Here is a 16639-nt window from a genome sequence, read left to right as displayed (position 1 = left end):
GGGACCCGGGAAGCGGGAGAAGAAGCGGGAGCCAGACCGGGATGAGAAGGTGACGCCGCCGGAGGGCGCCACTCGCTTTGTTGGGGGGGGGAAGATGCTGGCCTACTGCGTGCAAGATGCCACGGTGGTGGACGTGGAGAAGCGGAGGAACCCCTCCAAGCACTATGTGAGTAGCCCCTACCGACCCCTGCGTGGGGTTGGCCAGAGACCCCCCCCCCGGCAGGACCCCCCCGGGAGGGGGTCCCTCGCCCCACCCGCTAAGTCCCGGAGCTGAGTACCCACAGGGCAGCCCTCGGCTATGGAGTTTCTTCGCAGGGCTGTGATCTCCAGGGAAGCCTTCTCTGTCCTTTCTCCACTCCCCCGCCCCCCGTTTTCTTTTTTTGGCATTGGAATTGGCAAGTGGCTGCCCTTGTCTGTTACAACGGTGAAGTCATCTGTCCGCCTGAGCTTTGATGGATGGTGGGGGGAGCTTTCGTCAAACCCTCGCTGAGAAGCTCCGTTGGGAAAGAGCATCTCGCTGGGGCTCCCTGGGGGCCTGGGTCGCTCACGCTTACACGCACCGTGATGCTTTCCGAGGCTCGCCCAGGGGAAGGAAGCCTTGCGCTGTCCTCCCACGTTTGCCCTGGGCTCTGCCTCCCTAGGCCTGGGTCTGGGGGCCCAGGGAAGCCGCCGCGCCCCCCTGCCCCACCTCCACCCTCAGCCCTGAGCTTCGGTTTCCTTCTTAAAGTCGTTGTGTCCGTCGGTGTGAGGAGAATTGTGGCTTTTCCTTTTATCCTTCTCTGGACGTGACCCTTAACCGGGTTCATTTCCTCTTAAGTGATGCTCCGTCTCCAGACACGAGGAGGCAAATGTTTGCTGTGGTCTCCAAGGGACGGCCGGCTGCCCCTCCCCCTTCCTTCCCCACCATTAATGAGAAGGGGCTAAGGTTGATTGAGCTGAGCTCCGGGGTCTGTGTGACTGCGTCCCCCTTTCATCTCAGCCGTCCTGTCTTCCCATCCTTCTCACCTTAGGAAGTAAACATGGTGTCCTTGACGCCGGAGGACGCCTGTCTGAACCGCTTTGCTCCTGTACTTGAGACAGAAGAGACAGCCAGGCATCCAAAGCAGGACTGCATCTTATTTGCAAATTAGGCACTTAAAGGAGTATTTAGAATGCTCAAAGCATTAATGTAAACAAAGCAGGTTGTAGGTTGCTGACCCCAGACTGAGCATTGATCTCTGAGAAATGCCTTTCATTTCCCTGTTGGAAGAGGGCAAGGGTCTGTGCCAATGTCAGCCTCAGGCCACTCTTTCTGTTTTTATCACCAATAGCTCTGAACTTTGGGTTTGTTTTTTGTTTTGTTTTGTTTTGATTTTTGGAGTGGAGTAAATGGGCCTGAGCTCAGATTGGAGAGGAGATAAACTAAGGAGTAGGGTTCCTGACGGGATGGAGAGGTGGGTGCCGGAGGGAGAATTGTTCCTTTTGTGTTATCTGGCTCAGCAAGCAAGCATCTTCATTTCAAGAGAGCTCCTTTTGGAGGACTAGGGGCACTGTGTGGTCACCCTCCTCCAGGTACAGATGTCCGTTTGCACATCCCAGCACTTAGTATCAAGTCAGCCGTTTCTCTCAGATGTCACAGGCTAAGTTTTAGGGGTTCTCTTTTCTAGCCTCAGTGAAGCCTGGCCCTACTTTCAACAAATGGCACTCTCTGCTCTGAGACCCAGGCAGGTGCTTTCTCTCCGCTCTTGATTTTAGGCGAAACTTCAGATCTTAGCTCCAACCAATGATGTCCAAGATTACAAGGTAGGGTGTACTGGCAACAAACCAGAAGTGTTGTGAAAGCAACTGGGGACCCACTGCAGACAGTACTGAAAGGTGGTTAGCCCTGGGGCTCTGAGGTAGAGGGTCTTGTTCAAAGCCTGGGTCAGCCACTAACTAGCTTTGTGACTTGGGGGAGGTTATTTAACCTCTGTGGGATTCAGGGTTCCTCATATTTAAAGTGAGGATGATAATAGTACCTATTTCATAGGGTTGTCTGGAGAATTAAATGAGATCATCCATGAAAAGCACTTAGCACAGTTCCTGGCACGTAACAAGCACTCACTAAATGGTAGCTTATTATTGGTGAGATTCTGACTGAGAAAGCACTTTTGAAAAGCAGCTATTAATGGTCTGGCAAAAAAAAGAAAGAACGATTTCGGGTTTTAAGACTGATAATAACTTGTTCTATGTGAAAAACACAAAAGAAGTCCTGTCTAATTCCCTTGAAATGATCATTTCCTCCCTTTTTACGGACAGTGTTTCCCAGGACATCTCCGCTTCCCATGTAAGAATCGACATTATGTTTGGGGCAGGGAGTGATGTCACTGAACAGCTGGGGCCATACAGAGCTCTCAACTAAGGTTGTGGAAAACAATTAAAGGAGAAAGTGTTCTATGCTGTGGAATTGTGGAGCTGGCAGGGCTCCTCAGGCTCGACCCCCTCATTTTACAGATGGGGAAGCTGAAAACCAGAAGGGGTAAAGTCACTTGCAACCCAGCTCTTCACAGCACCTGGGCTTACCTGGCATTTTGCCCATGGTGTGGGTTTTGTTCGTCAGAGTACTTTAAGTCTGGTTAGAGTTGACCAGGTGATCTGGTGGATATCTGGTGGTCGTCAGAGGTTCCTGCATATTTGGGGGCATCATTGGGCCATAATATAAGGAGAGGGGGCCCCATAATAGAAAGTGTCAGCAGGGCTCATAGGAGCAGGAGGAGCAGGTTGGGGGAGCCTGTGCCTCTGAAGTTTAGGATCCCCACCTGTTTTGGCCCTTGCATGGTGGGCACCACACCCCAGAAGGTCAGGTGTTCTGGGTAAGGTACCCTGGTGTGGGTGGCTGGCAGGATGCACTGCGCCCAAGTTCCAGATGTTCTGGAAGCCCTCTGCACTGGAGAAGCATGCCCCCTTCCCGCCTCTTCTCCACTGACAGTGAATTCTTACTCTGTGGTTTGGCACATTGCAGAGCAGAGAGGTTTTATGGGATGTGCACGTTAGCTGGAGCTGGCTGATGAGAGGCCTGGGGCCCAAGCAGGAGGGGTTCTGCTGGCTCCAGAACACTGGAACACACTGCAAAGTTTTTCTCAGGACATCCAGCAAAGGGTGTGCTTGTCTCCAGGACGAAGGGGAGCTGCCTGAACACTGAGGGTCTGTTTATGAAAGACGGGCAAATGGCTTCTATCATTCGGATGGTGCTGTCAGCCCCTGCTTCCTTCCTCTCTGCCAAGCCCCAGCTTGGGTGGGGTTTGGGGTGAGTGGGCACCTGCTGCTTAGGTCAGGCTCCCTGGCACGGAGTTGGGTTCCTCTCCTAACTTTTATGAGCTGCCCCTGGGAAGACCTTAGGTAAAGTGGCTTTGGCCTCAGGTTACTTGTCTTTCAAATAGTCCTGATACGCTGGATGCAACCTGCAGATAACTTCATCTGAAAGTCTTCCATAAGGCTAGTAGTACAGGTTTACCATAATTCTTGGCACTCACATGTGTGTGTAGGCATACGTCAAGTCATCTGCTGGTGGAGAGAAGTTCGTTTCTCTAGAACAAACAGATTATTTGTTTGGATTTGGGAGGCATTGTGCTTTTACAGTGGTTTCCTTTCCTGATTGTTTATTTCAGACAAGTATCAGTCATGGATGTTTTGATCCTTTACAGGACTCTTTAGGGAATGCAAATAATAGCCAGTGTTAGTAGTCACCATTGTGGTGCCAAGTGCTTCACGTGCGTGATTTCCTGCGGCTCCTGCAGTTCATTGAATGTGCCCTAATGCACCCAAACCTGGGTAGGTTCTTTGATTTCTTTAGACAGATGGGTGAACTTGGGGAGGTTGGAGATTGCCCAGGGTCTCCCAGTTAAGGCAAGGCAGATCTGGGTAAACTCAGGTTAGCTTGCCTCCCAAGAGGGACATGAGCCTAAAATGGGGCCCTTTCATCAACTTGACTCAGGGTGGGGAGACCAGGCTCGGGCACATTACAGAGGCGAGTTTGTGAAGGCAGTGGAGGGCGAGCACGGCGAGGCAGGGAGAACGGAGCAGATCCAGGATGATAGCTGGTCCCCGCTGATGCGGGAGGTGATAAATTTAGGATCAACACTGTGGAAATACTACATTCTCCCATGTGTTTAGATCATCACAGAATTTGGTCTTGGTCCTGGGAGTACATTTTTAGGAATTGGCTCCAGACCCATTCATTTCTCTGCCCTTCAGTTTTTCTCTAAGCCCTTAGAGTGTCGACCCAGGCTTACGGGAGGAAGGACACGCAGCTGCAGAAAGGGCCTTGTCTGGCCGGTTCCCTTCCCGAACGAGTATTGTGGGGCAGATCAGGGTTCGAATTCCACCTCTGGCTCTTCCTGGCTGTGCCGCCCTGGGGCCAGCCACTCTGGGCCTCATTTTCCTCACTTGTAACCTCACAGGACTTTTGGAAAATTGATCTGAGATAATTTCTCAAATTTCTGGAGCTGCGATCAGTCTCCTATGTAAAGCATTCTTTTTAGTACCTGGCCCCTATCATGCGTGTTCAGCATACACTAGTTTCCATCTGCTGTTCCTTCCTTCCGGTGATCGCCAGAATGCTAGAGTTCGCCTGGGACCTAGTAGGTGAAGCTGAGAGAAAAGGAAAGGCTGAGGCAAAAAGGAAGGACCAGCTGCTCATAGTGGGATGGGAAATTGGGCGACATGCCCTGTGGAAAACACCCAACACACAAGAGAAACAGATAAACAAGGAACAGCTGTTGAGACCTGGAGGGCTTCCTGGAGCCGATCTAGTGGTGGCTGCCTGGTAAGCTGGGCAGGAGAAGGGAAGGGACATGGGTTGAGGGAGAGGAATAAAGAGGTGGTCCAGTAAGGGCAAGGTCACAATAGCACGCTAGTCCCAAGGTCAGTGCCGCACATGGGTTAGCGCTCCTGCCTGCTCTCTTTTTCTCTGTCTCTGTCTCTCCCTCTTACACACACGCATACACAAGAACAGTTTCTTCTCCTTCCAAGGAGGCAAGTGATCCAGGGGTGATTCACAGGTCTGACAAAGCTTCCTGCTCATGGAACAACCAACCACATCCTACTGGCCGTTGGAACACGGACCACAACCAGCCATGTATCATGACCCTTTTGGGAGCTGAGTGAGGGTTGGGGGGGGGCGTCAAATCAGAATTGCAATCACCATGTGTGGTGGCAGGCAGAGGGGAGGTGAAGGGAAGGGAAAAATAAACCTATTTGATGTCACAGGAGACTGATTCCCGCTCCAGAAATATAAGTATTCCAGCTGCTGCATTTTCCAAAGAGATATCCCGGGGCCAGCATGAGTTAATGGCCTGCGGAGGCCATGAATTAGAGGAGTGTTAGGACTTGGGGATTGCACAGCAGTCCCCTGGAAATTGCCTTCTAATTTCCTCAGCCTGAGTCACTGACCAGACCAGTTCTTGGCCAGAAAAAGTCAGAGGCAACTCTGTTCCCTTTTGCCTCTTAATTAAACAAAACCAAACAAATAATAGAGTTATACATATGGTAGTCACACTTAACTGCTCTTGAGTTCTGAGAATCCAGGAAAAGGATAATGGTTTAGGACAGGGATCCAGGGAACGGGAAGGACAAGGGGTGTGTGTGGGAAATGAGGTGGAGCTCTGGCTTTGGAAATAGGTTCTGAGCCAGCGCCAGAGGTGTTCTTTGCCATGGCAATTGCCAAAAATAATGGAAGCGTCCAGTAGGGTGATCAGCATTTCAAGAGGTGATTCCCAGAGCTGCATGTGACTTCTCGCTGGGGCCAGGCTGCGGCCGCCTGTGGTGGAGTCCATCACAGGAGAGCAGGTGAACGGAGAGGTCAAGGGCCTGGACATGTGCACAGGAGAGCGGAGGGCAAATCGCAGGAAGGCCCCTTTTGCCCCCCCCCCCAAGTGACCACTAGGCGAGGCACACCTTGGGAAGTGCTGAGCAGAGTCCAGTGATGGTGTCAAGCTGCACAGTGAGGAGAGAAGGGGAAGAATCAAGTGCAGAAGGTCCCTTTCAGACAGCCTTTTATTTGAGCTACATAGCAACCGTGTGAGGGAGGGAGGTGTTTTCATCCCCATTCTGCAGATGTAAAGATTGAGGCTTAGAGTGTTTTCGTGACTCTCAGTAATTGTCAAGGCTGGGGTTCTTACCCTGGTCTCTGACACGGACGTCTGTGAGCTTGGGGCTCTTTCCCCGTCAGGGCTGGGTCCTTGAGACAGGGGGGCGACAATAACTAAGTGCGGGCAGTTCCTCCTGAGAGGGTGACATGTACAGGAAGTCGCGTTGCGTTGCGGGAGAGCACGTGGGCTCTGCTGTCCCTGGGCTGGAAGCCTGTCCCCACCACTGGCTACCATGGGGCCCAGCGCAAGCTGCCTCTTTCTCCTAGCTCAGGGTCCTCAAACAGAAAACGTGGGGAAACTGGGACCAAGCTCTCAGGGTTGTGGTGATGATTAAGTGAGTTAAGAAACCTGAAGAGCTTGGAACAGTACCCGGTGTGTGTGAAGCACAACATAGGTATTTGCTTTAATAATGATTAAGTCCTAAAGCTTTTCAGGAGAGGGCGTGCTCTCTGTGAACTGGAATTTTCAGGGAGGGCTGGCTGGGGGAAGGCAGGCTCACAGTGGGCTTTGAGGAGCAATTAGGATTTGGCTGGGAAGGAGTAGGATTTAGGTGGGAAAAGGGGAAGGAAGGGCATTCCAAGAAAGGAAAAAGCGAAGGTGCTGAAGCTGGGCCATGCAAGGAAAATGTGGGCAGAACCCACGTGGGAGAGAAGGAGGAGGAGGAGGGAGGTCGGGGCCAGCTTCTGAGAGCCTCGAATGCCAGTGGGGGGAATTCAGTTTGTTGTGTAGACACCTCTACACAGTAATCCTTGGGAGAATCCTCTTCTCCCAAGGATTGTGGGGGGAGGGGGAGCTGACTGTCCCCGTGGGGTCCTTCTGAGGGGCCCCAGAGCTGGGGTTGCTCTTGCAGCCATGGCTGGAACAGAGGGAAGCCCTGGAGCCCTTTTCTAGCTCTGCACTGGGGACTCTCCAGTGGGCAGGCCAGAGCCCAGCCTCTCTGTTTATAGCTCTTACTTGGAGGGGTCAGGCTGCCTCATAAAAGTTCATTGCCCCCCAGACATCTTGGAGGGTGGAGGAGGAGGAGACGAGGGAGCGGCATGGAGCGCGGTGCATGGCGGCTTTGGGCGTCAGCCGTGGAGGGCCCTGGCCAGCGGGGCCTGGTGCGGCAGGCGTGTGCCACGTGGGGTAATTTCCATCCATATCCCCCAGCATTGCCACGGAAGCACCCCAGGGACAAGAGAGAGGAAACCCCCAACCCTTTTGTTTTTAAATACCTTTTAGGCTTTTGTTTCCTTTTTATTTACTCATTCGTTTTTCAGTAAAACTCTACCCCCAGCGTGGGGCTCGAACTCACAACCCCGAGATCAAGATTCTCTCACTTCACCGACTCAGCCTGCCGGCTGCCCCAGGAAACCCCTATCCTTGTGGGGCCTGGGGGCTAGTCCTAAACAGCTTGCTGGGAGCCTAGGCTGTCACTCCAAACATTCACACTCATGTTGCCTTCGACTTCAGCATCTCTCTGAGCTGGTTTCAGTTTTAAACACAACGCTTCAAACTAGCTCTTCGTTTGAACCCCCGCCACACTGCCAGGTATTCCAGTAAGCCTGAGTCTTTAGGGGGCACGTAATCATACGTGCTAACATTTCTGAATGCTTTCTACGTGCTAAGTTTTATGTAGAGACTCTCAAAACAGCCCCCCAAAACGTGTCGTTACCGCTGGCATCCACATCGTACTGGCAAGGACGCGGAGGCCCAGAGAGCTTGAATAAATTGCCAAACACCATGCAGCTAATAAGCTGCATATGGAGAGGGGCCCGCTGGCTCCAAAAGCTGCCCTGTCCCCACAGCCCTCACAGCCCCTTAATCACATGTTATATCTGGGAGGACCGGGCCCCAAGGAGATCCCACCTGAGGCCTGGCTGGTTGACTTCTCCAGATGTGAGAACTTCCACATGTCACCTCCCTCTTCTAGATCTCCAGTTGCCCATCTAGAAAATGGGGTGATTGCTTCCTTTCTGGCCCACCTTGCAGAGGGGAGGGTGGGTGTGAAAGCTGCTTGGGGAAGGGCTGGGCCCAGAAAAAAAAGCTGTGGGAAGGGTCCCCTAAGATCCCTCATCCTCAGCCGGGCTTCTTAATCGTGCGGGGCTAGGGATGCTTTACAAAGGAAGCCGATTCTGACTTTGGAATTTTCATACAGGGTTTCCTGGCCATGCTACCACCCCTGAGAAGCCTCGTAGCCAGAGTGGACTAGGTTGACCTTAGGCCCTCATTGAAGACATCTTCTAGAAAACCACCTCTGGGAGCTACACTTTGTTTCTTTCCACGCCTGTCATTTTTGTGAATGGGAAGAGACAGAGCTATTTCCAGTCACATCTGCCCCTGCTGTTACCTGAGGGGAGGAAGTGACATCAGGCGCTGAGTTAGCAAAGGGGAAACAGCTGGGCCTTCTGCCCCTCCACTTGGCTCTTTCTCTGGCCCTTTGCTGTCATTTCCCTTTGGCTGGTGAGGAAGCCACCCTCCCCAAGCTTGGGTGGAGGGATGTGGTGGGGTGGGGACAAAGTCCCTTCCTCTGTGTCAGTGCAGCATAAATTATGCAGTGGGGCATGTGGGGCCCTCCAGTCTGTCTCTGGGAGCCCTGGAACCTGGTGGAAATCGGTCACTCTTAACTCTGGAGAGAGGGGTGGGGTATAGTGAACTCGCAGGGTGTAGCAGGTGGGGTAAAGGATCAAGTGGGTGTAGGCCAGTCTGTACTTTTGCCTGTCCCTAGTGGTCTGTGGTAGAGAGCCCTCACCATTCCCTTTTTCCAGGAATATTCACACTCGGTAATAAAGGAGACCTTGGCCTCTAATTCGTGGACATCATCATCCTACAGCTACCACGCACTGAATTCCTGGGTTTTTTTTTGTTTTTTGTTTTTTTAAAGATTTTATTTTTATTTATTTGACAGAGATAGAGACAGCCAGCAAGAGAGGGAACACAAGCAGGGGGAGTGGGAGAGGAAGAAGCAGGCTCACAGTGGAGGAGCCTGATGTGGGGCTCAATCCCACAACGCCGGGATCACGCCCTGAGCCGAAGGCAGACGCTCAGCCGCTGTGCCACCCAGGCGCCCCTGAATTCCTGTTTTATGCCCGGCACTGCGGGCATTTTACTTATAATCTCTGGGCCCCATACCAGCCCTGAAGGCATGCATTTTTAACCCTGTAGGACTCCTATGGAAACCAAGGTGCCGAAAGTTTAGGTTGCGCTGTTTGCCGTGGGCAAAGCCAGGTGTGTTGGACCCTCTACCCCCCGCCTGGGCCTGCTTCCCGCTGTCCCCGTGCTTTACATACTTGGTCCCTCTCCAGGGCTGCCCCAGGGGTAACGGGGACTTCTGCAGCCCGAACATGTTGTCCTCCTGTGCAGAAGCATTCTTTGTTGAGAAAGCCGCCTTGCTGCTTTTGCCCACCTAAGGGCTCTGAGCGCGAAGGGGCTGTCCCTGGTGTTTGAAGCGGCTGCTTTGTAAAGTCTTTCATGGTAGGCCCCATTCCGACCCAGCTTTATTCTGTTTCCTGATGGCCCAGACCCAAAGGTCTATTTTAAGGGCCTTGCCTGTGTGGGAGAATTTCTCTTTGTAACAACAGAGAAGGCAGCCTCGCTGGCCTGGCACCATGCTGGCAGCGGGGCTCTGAGAGACCGAAGCTCTTTCCTGAATTCTGTCTCCTGGGCTGGAATCGATTCAGGGAGCTCTCAGCACGGTGCCTGGCACCTGGAAGGGACATGGTCACTTGGCAGGGAGGGCAGGGGTTCCAGAGGTGACCACCCAGGGATTTCTGCTGCTCTGAGCCCTGGCGGATTGGCAAACAGATCCTTCTGTCAGAGACGAGGTCTGTCATAGAACAATGTCCGAACTTTGGTTCAAGCCAGGATTAATCATTTACTTCAGTCATCACTCCTTGGCAGCCGAAAAAGGGCAGCCTCATTTCCCCATGATTCCTGGATGTCACGGCTCCCAGGCAGGGGAAGTAGGGAAGTTGAGTCAGAGTGTGTGTGAGTGGAGCCCTTTCTAGGCTCAGGCACTGGGCTAGGGCTTCTGGCCCACTGTGTCCTTTCATCCACACCCACCGTGAGCCCTGGCCCTGTTTTGTAGACGAGGACCGCAAGGCTCCGAGAGGTGCTGCGTCTTGCCCTCTCTCACACAGCAGTAAATGGCAAGAGCTGGGGTTTGAACCCAGATCTCTGCAGCAACAAAGCCTGGGATGGGGCCCCTGAGCTCCCTGGAGATTTGACGGATTGCCTCCAGTGGTCGGCTAACTAGTTGGGAGTTCTTTTATTCCTGCCCCCAGCCAGAAGCATCCGTACATGTCAAAACTAGCCGAACCCCCTCTGCCCTCTCGGTGTCTGTACTTTGCCCTCCGCTGCATGCGCCCGCGGGGGTCATGGCCGTGCCCTGTGGCCCTGCCAGGGTGTGGAACACTGAGAGCTGGGCCCTGAGGCTTAAGAAAGGGAGTGGCCCCAGAGGCAGTGTGGGCAGCGTGTGCTCCCTTGGGAGGCTGAGGACCTGTGACTTCATACATGGCTTCGTCTCCTGAGGACTTTGAGGCTGGGGGGGGGCGGCGAGGGAGCACATCACGTGGGTCCCCAGATGCAACGTAAAGGGTCAGGATTAAACCCTTGGGTCCTCCGCCCCCTCCGACCTCCCTCCCGAGCCCCTCCATCAACACATGATATGGTTGGGATAAGATAACAAACCTGTCGCTGCTCAGATTGAGCCCCTGGCAAGGTCTGGCTTCTATTTTGGGATTCGGTTTTTTATTCCCCTTGAACTCCTGTCCAGAGCCACTTTTGAAGGCCTGGCCCTTCAGACGCTCCGGCTGATGGGGACTCTACATCCTGTCCTTGGGGATGATGGCTTGGTCGCCATGGTGCTGTGGTTGGGAGTAGGGGGGAGTTCAATTCTGGACACTTGCAGCCTGCTGCTTGCTCAGGCTAGACTGGGCTGGCAGCCAGAGAGGACCTCAGGTGCCAGCAAAGGGAATTTGAGAACAAGAAGCTGGGGGCAGGGCAGTGATGGCCTCGGGTACATGGGCCCCGGCTTGGAAGCCTCTTACAAGCTTTTCTTACTTCGCCAAGGCACCTCTGTGGGCCTCAGTCTTCTGATCCGTAAAATGGGAATAACAATACTACCTCGCCCATCTGATTGTTACTCTACGCCATGCCTGGCGCAAGACACCTAGCTGTTCAGTAAATGGCAGTTATGTTACCATTATTAGCATGGTCTTCCTTCATGGTTTTTCTCGGTTTCTGCCACCTTCCCGAAGCTTCCCTGACGTGTCCTCTTACAATATTTCCTGTCTGTGAATTTTTATGATGTTTATTATGTTTACTACTCACGTAACACTTACCAAGAATGGCCTCGGTTGGTCAGCTTGTGGCAGGCCCCTGTCTTGTGTGCCTGACTGATGGAAAAGCTTCTCGACGGACGGACCTTGATGTGGTCCTCAGTCATCCGGTCAACATTTCAGTGTTGACTGTGTCCCAACCACTGGGAGCACAGCAGGGCAGATAAAAATCCCTGCCCTTTGGAAGCTTACATTCTGATAGGGGAAGGTAAACAATAAATAAACGTGTTTTAGATCAAATATAGAATGTGTTAGCTGGGGGATAAATGTTGGCCAGAAGCTAAGCAGGGTGAGGGGGCAGGAGATGGCGGTGGTGGGAGTTGCCGTGCTATTTCATCGAGGGCGGCCAGGACATCCCCACTGTACGGTGACTTTCGAGTAAGGTCTGAGGGAGGGGAGGGAGTCAGGCATGCAGATATTGGGGGGAAAGTTGTTGAGGGAGACGCGATAGCCAGTGCTAAGGCCCTGAGGTGGGGCTCTACGTGGCCTTTCCAGAGAACAGACTGGCATGACCAAGTGGAAGAAGCGAGGGGGAAGCACTGGGCAGTGAGGTCAGACAGGTGAAGAAGCCCGGCTGGGCCTGTATTCTCGTGGCACCAAGCACAGTTCCCACTCAGGACTTGCTGAAGACTGACACTGGCCAAAAAGCTACAGAGAGGTTGCTCTGGGGACTGTGTTTGGGGTTTTCCTCTCTGGGGAAACTCAGCAGTGTCATGGACAGGAACAACAAGCCCCCAAAGGCAGTGCCCATGTTAGGGCGTTTCAGTGAACTTGAATTTGTACCTACCGTGCGCAAGGCACTGGCTGAAAGCAGGTCCTCCAGCTGGGGGGTGGGGTGGGGGTGGGGGTGCTCCTGCTGAGGCAGCAGGCACCACACCCTTTCATCTTGAACCCCTCCTCCCTGTGCTGGCAGAAGGTCTGGATCACAGTAGGTCTTTGATCATTGGCACAAATTCATGGACAAAGGCTTCATTCTGTTAAAGCCCCTTCCTCCTACCCCACTCCCGTTTTTTTAAGGAGCCACAGCTTTTAACTTACAACTGTAGAAATTGCTTGTTCGAAATTCAAAAAATATGTATTCCTATTGATATAATATTATAAACAGTGTTAACATTCTTAGGCTAGTCCACCAAAACCTTTCTCCTCCATGAAGTAGATGGAATTCTAGCATCAAGAACCAGATGTCTCCAGTTCACCTATATATGGGCTAGCCTGGAAACCTAAACTCTGTGTGTACTATCCAGGAAAACTGTCTTCCAGTGCTCACAGTTCACAGGCTAAATGGGGATGATGATGACGATGATGGCAGCACTATGTGCCAGCCATTCTTTTTTTTTTTTTAAAGATTGTATTTACATATTTTATTTTGTATGTGGGGGGATGTGAGCAGGGGGCAGAGGCACAGAGGGAGAGGGGAGACAGAGAATCTCCAGCAGACTCCGAGCTGAGCTCGAGCCCGATGTGGGGCTCCATCCCACAACCCTGAGATCCTGACCTGAGCTGAAACCAAGAGTCGGACACTTAACCGACTGAGACCCCCAGGCGCCCCATGTGCCAGCTGTTCTTGTAGGCACTTTACTTATTTAATCTTTACAACAACCTGAGGAGAAAAGCACCACTGTGTTTCTTACGTTATTGGTGAGAAAATGGAGGCCAAAGATCAGAGGCTGAGGCAGAGGCAGGGTAGGGCTCCAGAGTCCCTTGGGAAACCTCTCCCTTCCTGGCCCTTCAGGGAATCCTGCCGGCCAGCCTTGCCACAGCCCAGGTTGGCCATCTGGAGAAGACCTTACTGCAGGACCTTGGTCATCAGGTGTCCTCACTGGCAAGAATGGAGTTAACAAGTGTCAGAATCAAGGAACCAAAGCCATGGGTGGCCAGCAGGAGTGGCCCTGCTTTGTTCCGAGACAGGAAAAACCATTTGTCCCTGGAACCGACACTGCAGGGGGTGGGTTTGCTGTGTGTGGGTTATCTTCCTGGGCCATTTACAAGTCTGCACATGGGGCTGGGGAGGGAGGGGTGCTGGGGAACACTGCCTGTGTTGGTGGAGGCCAGATTAGAGTGTCTGGCAAGATGTTTCTGACACCTAGACCATTCAGCTCTCTGCAAAGCCCAGCAGGTGGCTGGGCTGTTGCTTTAGCTAGGAGGGGGGCACCCTCCCCTCCCTGCCCTGTTGAGTGTATTGTTGGAATGAGGTGGGCCCTAACCAGTCTGTTCCCTCCTCCCAGGCCCCAAAATAAACAGCAGCTGTTAGCTGCATCACCTCTCTTGGCTGCCAGTCTGTCAGCAGCGCCTGGCTCTCGCTTGGCCCTGCCCCTTCTGGGTATAATGGTGTGGGGTGTTGGGGGTCCGTTGGCTTTGCCCTACGGAGCCTGCCTTGCTAGCCAGCTGGTGTGCCCTGGCGTGCCCTCTTCCCACACATTGCTGGCCTGTTGGCCACCCGCTGGCACTGTCCCTTCCTGCCCCACAGTGAGGCAGGTCCTCATGGTGGCCACAGGCTCAAGCTCAGATCTGACGTCAGTTCGGCTCCTGGCTCTGCCACTCAGCGGGTGACCTTGGGTAACTCCGAGCCTCCGTTTCCTTCTCTGTAAAGCAGGTGATGGTATGTCACCACAGCAGAGGGGCGTGACCAGTGCTAGGGAGGCAGCTGGAGTGGAATCACTGAGGCCACACTGCCTGGTTCAAATCCCGCCTTTGCCACTCAGGAGCTTCATGACCTTGGGGGGGAGGTGCTGAAGCTCTTCACACCTCAGTTTTCTCATCTGTACAATGGGGATAATAAAAGCATCCCTCAGGCTGGTAGTGAGGAGTAGATGGGTTAATGCATGTAAAGCCCTCAAAATGGTGCCAGGCACAGAGTTAGAGCTTGGCGAATGGAACAGCGTGTGCCCTCCCTGGCAGGTAAGGCAGGACATCCCCTGAAAGGATCGGTCATGTGTGCAGATCCGAGAGCTGACAGAACTACCCTCCTTCCAACCTGACTTCCGTGCAGCTGTGCTAATTGTTTCTAGCCTGCATTCAGCACTTACGCTTGACGGGCTGGGGGTGGGGGTAGAGCAGGTTATAAAGCAGGATGGAGGCATGAAAACAGAGAGCTGGGATTTCTATTCTACTTGGCAGTGGTTCTGCCGATGTAATGTAAGAAATGGAAAGAAGACCATGTCTGTGGCCAAGGACCTCCTCTAGCCGCGGGCAGATACCCCCGGGGTTGACTCCTTATCTCTGCTCATGTGTGACTCCTTATCTCCCCAAGATGTTCTTCCCTATGATCTCTGCAACCTCCCCCCGGACCGCTTGCTCTGGCTTTGCCTGGCTTCATGCTCTGGGAAACTCTTGTTATCTTTGGCTTTCTCTTGAATGTATCCTCCCTTTTGGAAAGATTGTACTAGGAACCCCCATTAGCGCATCTAGACCGAAAAGTCATCATTCTCCAAAAGAAAAAAAAAAGGCACTCGATCCCAATTGTGTTGGGTTGCAGTGCCTGGTGCCATGGGGGGGCGCACCAACCCCCCAGGGAAGAGACCCCCACTCAGGATGGAGCATTTGCACTGTCTCCCCAGGAGCTGGTCCTTTAAGAGAGGTGTCCTGTCTTCTCCATGCTGCCTTTGTCAGTCCTTGTCCAAGGAGAGAGGTCAACTGCAGTTTCATCCCCAGCGTCTGGGCATGTCACCTTTTTTTTTTTTTTTGAAGATTTTATTTATTTATTTGACAGAGAGAGACAGCCAGTGAGAGAGGGAACACAAGCAGGGGGAGTGGGAGAGGAAGAAGCAGGCTCCCAGCGGAGGAGCCCTATGCGGGACTCGATCCCCAAACGCCGGGATCACGCCCTGAGCTGAAGGCAGACGCTTAACGACTGCGCTACCCAGGCGCCCCTGGGGATGTCACCTTCTGATAGGCAGTGAAGAGAATGAGTCTGCACCATTGAGAGGAAAGTAGCAAAGTCACTTAGAGCAGCAGCCTCAGAACCAGGTTGCCTAAATTCACATTTTAGCTCTGCCATTGACGTCTGTGAGGCGTTGGGCCAGTCGCTTAACTTCTCTGCTTCCGTCTCCTGTTCTGTAATACGGGGCTAGTACCAGTGCCGTCCTCACTGCTGGGGAGATTACACGAGGCCGTGATGACAGAGCACTTCTACCCAAGCCTGGGAGAGAGTTAGTGCTCGCGAAGCATCCGTGCGGTTATCTGAGCTGGCCCAGCAGGCGGAGTCTGCTTCCCATCAGCCTGGGACCTCTGGGGCCGCTGCGGGTATATTTAGAAGGCACGAGAGGCCCACGGTGTTTGTGACAGAGGTGTCTTAGAGGGAGCGTGTGGCACGTTCCAGAGAAAGAGGAGTGTAAATATTCAGCAGGTGCTTGAAGGCCGACCCAGCATTTCCTGGCTGGGTGTCTGCAAACGAGTAGCTTCACCCCCCAGCTCAGTTTCCTCAGCCCACGGCGCCCATGCCCTCCTTGTTGGGTCACTAATGAGAACCCGAGAAGGCGTAAGGTACCCAGTAGTCGCTCCCCACGGTGGCCCCTTGAGCAGCTTCAAGGCTTGGCAAGGGGACCCAGAGGATGGTCAGTCCGGGCCGGCTTTCCTGGCTGGGAGCCTGTATTCCAGTCTGCGTCTGTCCCACGATGAGCAGCCTCCGGGTGTGTGTGGCGGCAGGGCTGCCCTTGCGCAGCGCCTTCTGCTGGTACGGCAGTGTCCCGGCTTGGTGGACTCACACACTTCAGCCCTGCCGCCGAGCGACCCTCTAGGAAGCAGTATGGGTCTCCTGCCTGTCGCACAGATGAGGAGAGGCTCCGAGAGGCCCAGGGCTTCTGTAAGTACGCAGGACACTGGTGATGCCCCAGGCGGTATCCCCTGGGCTCAGCTGAGTTCACCTGCAGCTGATTCCTGCAGTTCGCAGGACCCTGCAAGCTCCCCACCTCACCCCTGCCCCCTCCTCACGTCTCTGTGTGAGGGCTTTCTCCAGCCCGTGGCACCACAGAACCTTGCCCTGCCCAAGCAGGTGCACCTGAGGAAGCCCAGGGGACGGGGTGGGGGCGAGTTATCATCTCAGGGGGTTGCCCTCAGGCGGTGGGGACAGGAGTCAATGTCTCCACTACCTGCTCTTTTCTGGGAGGATTCTAAGGTGGGATCCAGCCAGAACATCAGAAGATCCCCGACAGGACTGAGCCTCAGATGCCCACAGCCGTGACTTGCCCATTAAACACCCTTTATGGGCCTTTATCC

The 16639-nt window shown here is 53.5% G+C and overlaps 1 protein-coding gene across 2 annotated transcripts in view; it reads left to right on the top strand.

The window, feature by feature from the left end:
- Positions 1 to 6: 6 nt before the first annotated feature.
- The window catches only part of SH3PXD2A (SH3 and PX domains 2A), a 232944-nt gene continuing 216311 nt past the window's right edge, over positions 7 to 16639 (top strand). For both annotated transcript variants that reach the window (XM_034663218.1, XM_034663217.1), the window contains exon 1: positions 7 to 166. In XM_034663218.1, the coding sequence (XP_034519109.1) occupies positions 95 to 166 (72 nt within the window). In that variant the 5' untranslated portion in view covers positions 7 to 94. The remainder of the gene's footprint in view (positions 167 to 16639) is intronic.

Source organism: Ailuropoda melanoleuca, chromosome 6, assembly GCF_002007445.2.
Source record: "Ailuropoda melanoleuca isolate Jingjing chromosome 6, ASM200744v2, whole genome shotgun sequence".
Taxonomy (NCBI): domain Eukaryota; kingdom Metazoa; phylum Chordata; class Mammalia; order Carnivora; family Ursidae; genus Ailuropoda; species Ailuropoda melanoleuca.
The sequence above is the reverse complement of the archived record's forward strand: the minus strand, read 5'-3'. Positions and strand labels throughout refer to the sequence as shown.